The sequence below is a fragment of the Rhineura floridana genome, chromosome 7 (genome assembly GCF_030035675.1).
Source record: "Rhineura floridana isolate rRhiFlo1 chromosome 7, rRhiFlo1.hap2, whole genome shotgun sequence".
NCBI classification, from domain to species: Eukaryota; Metazoa; Chordata; class Lepidosauria; order Squamata; family Rhineuridae; genus Rhineura; species Rhineura floridana.
In genome coordinates, this window is record NC_084486.1 from 111,514,042 (window position 1) to 111,523,093 (window position 9,052).

Below are 9,052 nucleotides of genomic sequence, written 5' to 3' on the forward strand. Positions count from 1 at the left end.
AAAGACATATTCTAGACAGGCAAAAGCACTCAAGGAGGGTGCAGAGAAGGGACAGGGAGGGGTGATGGCTTGGAGAGAAAGAGTGTGGCTAGGAAGGGGTGTGGCTTGTGGAGAGTCCCAAAGACCAGACAGAGAGGGCTGGAAGGCCGCATTTGGCCCTCAGGCCTCAGGTTCCCCATCCCTGCACTACACAGACCAATGGCCTAATTCAATATTCACTAATAAGCAAAAAACCTTGTGGTTTAAGAACGCACCTAAAGCCCACAGATATTTCTATCAAACTTTAAAAAGCAGGGAAATTGTGCAGCTATAGTGAATGCACCAGGGGAGCAGGAGACCTGACCTCCTGTCTGAGATATTGGACTGCCCTACAAATTTGTCAAAATGCAAACACAATTTGGGTTGGTCTTTCACAGTCTAATCCACTTGCTGTGTAGCTTGCAAATATTTGGTAACATGTGCCTCTGAGCATATGAGGAGTGGTGGCAACACCTGCCATCTCCAAAGATGGAGAATTATATTCTTGCATGTTTGTTGGTGTTCTTCTTACTTTGCTTCTCTCCTGTGTTACTCATGTTTCTACAGAGAATCTAAACTAGAAAATTTTATTTCCCTCATTATTCATCCTAGAAATCTGTGTCAAATTTATTTTTATTAATTTCAAAGCCTTTTTATTGGTCAATGTCATATGTTGGTGAAGACAGCCTTTTGTGTTTCCAATTGGAGGTTATGCTCTATTTCTATTATGGGTGCATTAACAGTTGAATCTGAAACTGCAGTTTGATGTAAAATGAGACTGATTACAATATGTTGCTACTTCAGCAATGACTCTAGCTGTTGGAAAAAAGAGGACGCATGTTTTCAGCCTGCTATGTTTAAATCACTTCATTTAAGCCAAGGTAGGCACAGTCAATTAAAAACATAGAGCACACCTAGAATTTTGATAGAATATATTTTACCTCCCACTGTTCTATCTTGTGCAAATTGAGACACCCCTGATGTCCACTGGAGAATATTCTGCAGAATAGTCAGTGCTATTATTCCACAATTATTTTTGGAGTGTTTTTAGTGTTGCTGTACGTCACATATTCACAGAAATAGAAACAAAAGAAAATGATTTCCTATAGGAAAGAGGAGGGGAGGAGATTGGGTGGGTGGACACTGGGCAGAGGGGAAGCCCCTTTCCTTTTCAAAAGGAAAACATTGTGAACAGTATCATTGCTTTTCAGCGTTTCCCCCACCGTTTTCTTCTACAGCAGGCACATGTAGCCTCCCACCCAAAATTAAACCAAACCTGTCCCTGGCCACATGCACACCAGACCTTTATCTCACTTTGGACAGTCATGGCTTCTCTCAAAGAATCCTGGGAAGTGTAGTTAGTGAAGGGTGCTGAGAGTTGCTAGGAGACGTCCTGTTCCCCTCACTGAGCTTCAATCAGAGTGGCTGACTGTTAAAGCACTCTGGCCACTGGAGCTCTGTCAGTTGAATAGGAGTCTCCTCTCAGCCCCCTTCACAAACTACACTTCCCAGGATTCTTTAGGGGAACCCATGACTGTCTCGTGTAAAATCAAAGTCTGATATGGGTGTGGCCCCCTGATTAGGCAAGCCCAGCAGCTGTGAGGCTAGCTTTTAGAACACTGACAATTGGTTCTTACTGAGCATGCCCGACACTATCATTCAGTTCAATGCTAAATTTATTAAATTAATTAAAAATCAGCCAGACATTTTTTTAACTTTTAAACTGCAGAAGATGAAGGTCAGAGTATGTGGCAAGGTCAGTAATAAGATTGCAGATACTCTGTTAACATGGCTGATTTTTAATGAATTTCAACAGATTATGAGAACTCTGACAGAAAAAAGTCCAAAAGGGGGCTGGGTTTTTTTTCTCCTTTTACACTTTGAACTCTCAATTCTCTCTGTTTTGTATATAACCATGAAAACTTAGAGGGTTGTTAAGCAAGCGTTGCTGAGTTCAGGACTGTAAGTTTTGTAAGGTTTTGTTTTGAAATGAACTTATGGGAAGCATCAGAATGGCATGGGGGGTATTTTCAATTTAACATTGCGGGATGTGAAAAATCCACACTGGCTATAATATACAACCACTCTCATGGCTGTATAATAAAGCAAGTACATATATAGTAAAGAATGAATGAATGAATTTATTTAATTCGGTCCAAGACCAGCAGTTTTGACACAAATATAAATACAGACATATAAAATACATTTTACCCAAGCCTGATACCAGGTGATAAAATAATTGAAATAAAAGTTAAGATGATTGGACCAAGCTCTTTCTGCGAGCCATGGCCGCAACACAGAATTTCGCAACCATATCCGTGATGAATGGATCTCAATCTTCAAGTAAAACATGAACTTCATTTTCTTCAAAAGTTCTGATCCTTTTAAGAAGGCAGGGATAGATGAACAGAGTGCGAAGATCAGAATAAAAGTGACAATGTAACATAACGTGCTCCACCCCTTCCACCGCTCCGGAGTCACAGATACAGTGCCTGTCTGCATAGGGCACTTTCTTATACCTCCCATCAAGTACAGCTGAGGGAAGAGCATTAAATCTGGCCCGGGAAAATGCCTTTCTGTACTTGGGAAGACTCAAAGTAGTTAAGTAAGTCGCAAGTGCAGGCACCTTTGCGCTGGGCCTAATATAGGGAAATGCTGACAACTGACTCATATTAAACTGAAGTTCTATGTCCCTAATACGTTGCATGGTGAGTTCTTTGGCTTTGAAATATCCCAGCTGTAATATAGCTGACTGGGAGAAGCCTCAGGACAACAACTTAGAGGTCACCATATGTTTCCATCTAGATTGAAAAAGGTCGGTAAGGATTAATGGGGCAAGACCCAGGGGGGCAAAAATCAGCTTAAGCTACAAATTTATCCTATAAGCCCACGCCCTGGTCTCGACCACCAGGGTGTCTACCTCTCAGCATAATGCAACATTTGGTACGCAGCTGGGCAGGCCTAAAATGCTCCTAATGAATTTTGATTGAACACGTTCCAGAGGGGCATAGTTGCCTTGAGGGCATAACTGTGTTCCATATAAGAGTTGGGGAATTACTCTGGCGTTAAAAACCAGCATTGCTGAAGGGGTATATTGACCCCCTTTGGAGAAAAAGAACGAGAGAAGTGCCCTAGTGCTTCTCTGTGCACTTTCACCAGCATTTCTTAAATGATATGCCCAGGAACCCGATGAATGGAAAATAATCCCCAGATATCTATAAAATGGAACTTGTTCAATCGGATGGTTATTCAGCCACCAACGATGTTTAGTTCTTTTACCGGTAAATATTACGATCTTAGACTTGTCATGATTAATTATAAGATGTTCTGTCTCACAAAAAGAGCCAAGCACTTTTAGAAGACGACGCAAACCCACACAAGTTAAAGACAGTAGGACAGCATCGTCAGCATACAAAACAGACGACAATGATCTACCCGCTAGCATGGGAGGGTGGGCATTTTCCGTGGCAAGATGTTTAATTAGGGGATTAATATAACAATTAAACAGCGATGGTGCAAGGACACACCCCTGCTTAACACCATTATGTGTTGGAATAGAAGCTGATAACTGGCCCGCTTGATTGCATCTAACTTTTAAAGAGGTGTTCCCATACAGGTTCTGAATCAAGGCAAGTAATAGCCTGTCTATCTTATACTCCCTCAGTTTTTCCCATAGCCGGTCCCTCGGGATCAGGTCGAATGCGGATTTAAAGTCAATAAACGCCTCATACAAAGATTCACCAGAGGGGGACATGTACTTTTCCATGAGATGTTGCAATACCAGCCCCTGGTCAAGGGTGGAGCGACCCGCCCTGAAACCAGCTTGTTCCTCTGCTAGGATCTTATCAGCTTCAAGCCAGTCCCGAAATTTGTCAAGTAGGTGGGAAGCTTAAAGCTTGCTAATAATACTTGGCAGGCTGACTGGACGATAATTAGCGGGGTCTGATCGTTTCCCCTTCTTAAATATGGGAATTACAATGGCCAGTCTCCAGTCATCATGGATATAAGCAGTTCGATCAATGTGTGTAAAGAGGGCTGCCAAAAGCAGTGCCCACCAGTCCACATTATCCTTGAGGAGTTCTGGAGGCACGTTGTCGCTTCCTGGGGCCTTACCCAATTTAAGTTTATCGATAAGCGACACAATTTCCGAGACTGACACTGGGGGCCATTCGGGAAGCAATTCCAATTGATTTGTCTCCTCATCTATACAGTCTTTGAAAGCAGGCTTGGAGAAAATCGACCTAAAGTGAGCTTCCCACGCCATAGGAGAGATATAAAAATCCACGTTTGCAGTAACAGACTGGCATCCTCTGGCAACCAGTTTCCAAAATTTGGGTTGGTCTCTCATTCTGACTGCTTTTATCAAGTTTTCCAAATTTCCACAGTAAAAGTTGATTCCACCTTTGTTGGACAAAGGAAAGGGAAAGATTGGTTGTGCAAGCTCTCTTATGCCCATGCAACATTGGATACAACCCCATAGTTTTTGGTTTCATATCCAAACATGTTAGGATAATGATTTCCTGGATTATCTGAACACCTGTTGAAGGTTTCTCCACAGGATAAGGGCACAAGCCCTCTCATCATTAGCCTTCTGGGAAAAACTGGATTCTAGTTAAGTAGCTAGCTACCTTAATCTTATGTTGGCAGCACAAAATATTGGTAATACAATTATGTCTTGGCACTAGGTGCATTAGGCCACTGTGATGGAAATTAGAATAAAGTGGATGTGGCAACCACTGACTTTAATCCTAACTCAGCAACAGGGATGAAGAAAAATTGTGCAAGAGAAGCTTCCTTCCTTAATTTGCAAATCTCTGGACCATTATGAGCCAAGCCGAACTCTCCTCTGAATTTCACATTTGCTCACAATGAGTCAACACCAGTTCTCTCACGTGAAACGATGCCCCACCTTTGGCTTTAGCTCTGTGGTAGAACTTCTGTTTTACATGCAGAAGGACCCAGGTTCAATCCCAGGCATCTTCAGGTCAGACTGGGAGAGTCACCATTTGAAACCCTGGAAAGCTGCTTCCAGTCACAGCAGGCAATACTTCACTAGATGGGCCAAGGCTTCCTGTGTTCAATTTCTGATTTATCAAGTAGTGGTAAGGAGGAGGCAAAACTGCAGTTGAGAGGTTTTTTCATGTGTTCCTACACTGTCAACATGAAACCTGGGAAGATTTTTTTCAATTTCTCCTAGCTCACAGGCCAAGACAAATAGAAAACTACAATCCCCAGAGTTCCCATAAGCAATGGGAGACATGAGTATGCTCTGAAGCCCTCACTACAGAGAGCTGATGCTCCTTTCCACCACATTTCTTGCTAAGTACACTCCAAAAAGGGTCAGAGACCCCAGCCCACTCCCAGTCAAGGTGGCAGTGTTATGGCCATCTATACTAAGCAGAACACCAAGGCTTCAAGGAACACTGATGTAGACACGAAATGAACTGCTGCTCCAATGCTGTGGAGAAAGCTGGTTAGCACTACCAAGGTCAGGTGACAAACTGATCCTTTACAAAAATGCTGTTGCATTACACATCATGCTCAGCTGCCATTGCATAGAACAGCATTAATATAATGACCCATTCCTAAGACCTATGTTTTCAAGGCACATGTGCATACAAATCTAGTTGCAGTAGCTATGCAAAATCCTCAGTAAGAAATTAAAAGTTACAAGACACACCCCAATAATCCAATATCCCAGCCAATAAAAAAACCAGCAACTGTATATATCGTATGCATTTAAGAACTCTACTTCATCGTCTCCTCTTTCCTGATGTTGGGGCAACTGAAATAAATGTAGCCATTATCTTTTACTCAAGTTTTTCTCTCTTAACATCAAAGAATCAAAGGAACAGGCTTTGCTGAAGCATTCAAAATGGACTTTGATTCTACCTAGATAGATAGTATGAGAGGTCATCTCTATTACTCTTGTGCTACAAACATAAAATTGCAATTTATAGCTAGTTTCAAGATGTTTTGGGGACATAAACTGTCACAAAGATTCAGAGAACACCTATTTTAAAAGGGAATAATCAAAACTATTACTGAACATCAGTATTTTTCAGTTTGAACCATGGCACTTATCTAGAAGAGTTTAAAACACAAATACAGTATGTTGCACAACATAGCAAAATAAACAGGCATATTTATCTCTACATTTTAAGATCTTGGTGCCAGGCCAAGAACTATACACATTACCTACCCCAGAAAATTACATGCTGAAATAAATGATTTGCGGACTTCATCTGGGAGAACTGAAGTCAAAATCTTATTTTAAGAGTGAGTTTCATAATAGTAGAAGATGAACTTCTTTTACAAAAATCTGCTGAAGTATTGCTCATGTATTTAGTGTGCCAGAATTTTTACATAACAGCCCAATTGCAGAAAACAACACTGCTAAAATGACAATGTAAAAAGCTAAAGCCAATGTTGTTATAGCCAAATAGTCACTGAACAAGAAGCTGATCTTTCTAGTGTGGAAATATCACAATGTAGAACAAAAACCAGAACAATTCTAAAATGTGAATGGTCATGTGCTTTGAAGCCCATACACACTATCTTAAGTAAAGCATGCTGCACCTGAACAACTTCAATAGGATTTTAATTATTATGTATTCTGTAACAGCAATACTCCAGGCCAAAAAATTAAAAAAGCACACTGAAGAATTACTGCAGCTACCAGGACAGGATCTTCAGAGGGACACAATAGGCTTTTGTTCCCAAGTATCTTCAGAAAGAAGTCAAGATGCCCTTATCAACTAGGTTGGATGAATCATGGTAAAAATGTAGAAACAACTTTCAGAAATTAGTCCCCTCATCAACTCAGCATCATGAAGACTGGTGTATTCTGTCCTCCAAACTCGCACCACCACCTTTAAACAAATCACACTTGCTGCAAGAATACACCAGCATGTGTCTCCTACCCATACCTGCCAACCTCTGGCCTTTGCCTTATAAATAATTGTTCTGCACAAGTGTATTTTTCTGCCTGTCATACCTTCAAAACCATTCAGCCTTCAAGACTGTTTTTGTTTTGCCACTTCAGAATTTCTTCAAAGTTTACTCCGAGATTTAATGCAGCTTTGGCCTGCCAAAAAGTTTGTTTGTGGGATTCTGTAAATTTATCTGGCAGTCTGTCTGGCTGACCATCTGGAGAATATTTTAGAGCAAAAAAGAGAAAGGCAGAGCAAGAAAGAAGGAGAAACCTGCAGGAAGAACACCCCTGCTCCCCCATCCCCACCTCCTGATGCGCGCACACACGCGCGCGCACACACACACACACACACACACACACGAGAGACCTCAATTCATCTTTGTTAATGGCTTCTCTACAAAAAAACCCCCCACTACATTCAGCCAACGGGGGGGGGGGATTGAGCCAGAACAGCCTACTTGTCTATATTCCAAAACAGATCCCATCAACTCCTCGTTTGCAAGCAGCCGTCATTGAAAGCTCTGGATCATCAGTCCCCCACCTTCCCCAGACACAGACATACACACAGTCCATTTTTTTAATTTAAAAAAACCGTTTAGACGTGGAATGCAAGGATTTGGGAAGAACACCGAGAGTCACGAAGGGTTATTTCTACGCATCTCCCTCAAAGGAAGTACCGTTTAGAGCCAAACAGAAGAGACAGATCTGCCTCCCAAACCCCTGGGTTGTAGTAAACTAAGTTCTACTCAGAGTCTACCCATTTAAACTAATGGACTTTAGACAGTCACGTTGATCATAGGGCCACCGTCGGAAACAGCCCCACAATCTGCAAGTCGTCTGCGGTGACGGCGTTTGGGGGCTTCTGCAGAAAGCGCACATCTGGAGTCAAGATTCCCCAGCCAGCCCAGCCCCGTCCCGTCCACTCCATTGTGGAATTCGACTGCTGGGGAAGGAGGAAAGTTGAGAGCGCGGGATCTGCCAGGCAGGATCAGGCAAGGAGGGAGGGAGAAGAGCGCCAAGTTGTGGTTGTTTTCGCTGCCCCCTTACTCAGTTCGCCACAAATATTGCAATCACGCGATAACACACACACACCTCCTTCCTTTGAGCGGCCGCCGTCACCACTGCGGGGGGCGGCGGCGGCAGCTCCCTCCCTTACCTGCAGTCTCTCGCTTGCCGGCTGCCACATATTTCTCCCGCTGGGAGCTGGCGGGACACTGCTGCTAACGAGCGGGCTGTGTGGCGCGGCTGCAGAGCTCTGGCCAGGCTCGCTCACATCTGCTCGGCGTGTGTCAACTCGGGGCGAGCAGCCAGTGGGCAACAGGGGCGAAGGGCGAGCGCCGCCCAGCTGAGGAGAGGAAGTGAGAGCGGAGCCCTGCGCGCCGCAGAGCCGCGGCTGAACTTGGGTCGCAACCAAGACAAGCTGGACGCCGGCTTCCTCCGCGAGGCGAGTTCCGTCTTCCTATTGCGCTAGTCTCTGCCTGAGGCCCCTCAGCGCGGCGGCGGCAGCGGCGACAGCAGCTGCTACAGACACTGCCTGGCCCCAGACCCCGCCCCCTCGCATCTCGGCCCCGCCCCCTCCAGCCTCTCTCCTTCAGCACCGCCCACCTTTTCCTCTAGGCAGGCCGCTCCGCACTCCGGGGCGTCTAACTGGCTTTGCTGCCTCCCGACGCGGTGGCGATGGCGAGTGACGCTCGAGGACCTGCGGCACGCGGCGGCTGCGATCGGCCTTGCCAGGCAGGCGGAGACCTAAACGGGGTTGCTGAGAGGGGCGTGCGCTGGGGATGGTCTCGTGCGGCGCAGCCCGCCCATCTCCAAGAGGTGCGAGGCGGCGGAGAGGTCTCTCTTTGGACGCACGCTTTTGTGTTACTCCTTTTGTATTGCAAGTAGACGCTGCAGGACAAACGGGGGAGGGGGGTAAGCAGGGCGGAGAGGGATTCTTCCCAACGTTTCGTTTTAATGATGCGAGGAATCTTTCTTTGGTTGGATCTGCGACAACATAGTCGTTTATTATACCAATTTTTCAAATCCGGGTCCTTCGTTATTCGGAGCACGTCTTGATGTGTCCACTGCTTCCCCCCCCCAACTTTGCAATGTAGCGGC

At 44.7% G+C, this 9,052-nt stretch overlaps 1 protein-coding gene across 3 annotated transcripts in view; it reads right to left on the minus strand.

Annotated features, from left to right (window-relative positions):
• The window catches only part of PID1 (phosphotyrosine interaction domain containing 1), a 160,341-nt gene extending 151,578 nt beyond the window's left edge, over positions 1-8,763 (minus strand). Inside the window, exon 1 of one of the 3 annotated variants that reach the window (XM_061636865.1) lies at positions 8,558-8,763. Coding sequence is in view for 2 of the 3 variants with exons in the window: in XM_061636866.1 (XP_061492850.1) it covers positions 8,109-8,138 (30 nt within the window). In the remaining variant the exon portion in view is untranslated. Of the gene's footprint in view, positions 1-8,108; positions 8,504-8,557 lie in introns of those variants that run through there. The other 2 variants (XM_061636866.1, XM_061636864.1) reach the window with 2 other exon arrangements.
• Between the last annotated feature and the right edge of the window lie 289 nt (positions 8,764-9,052).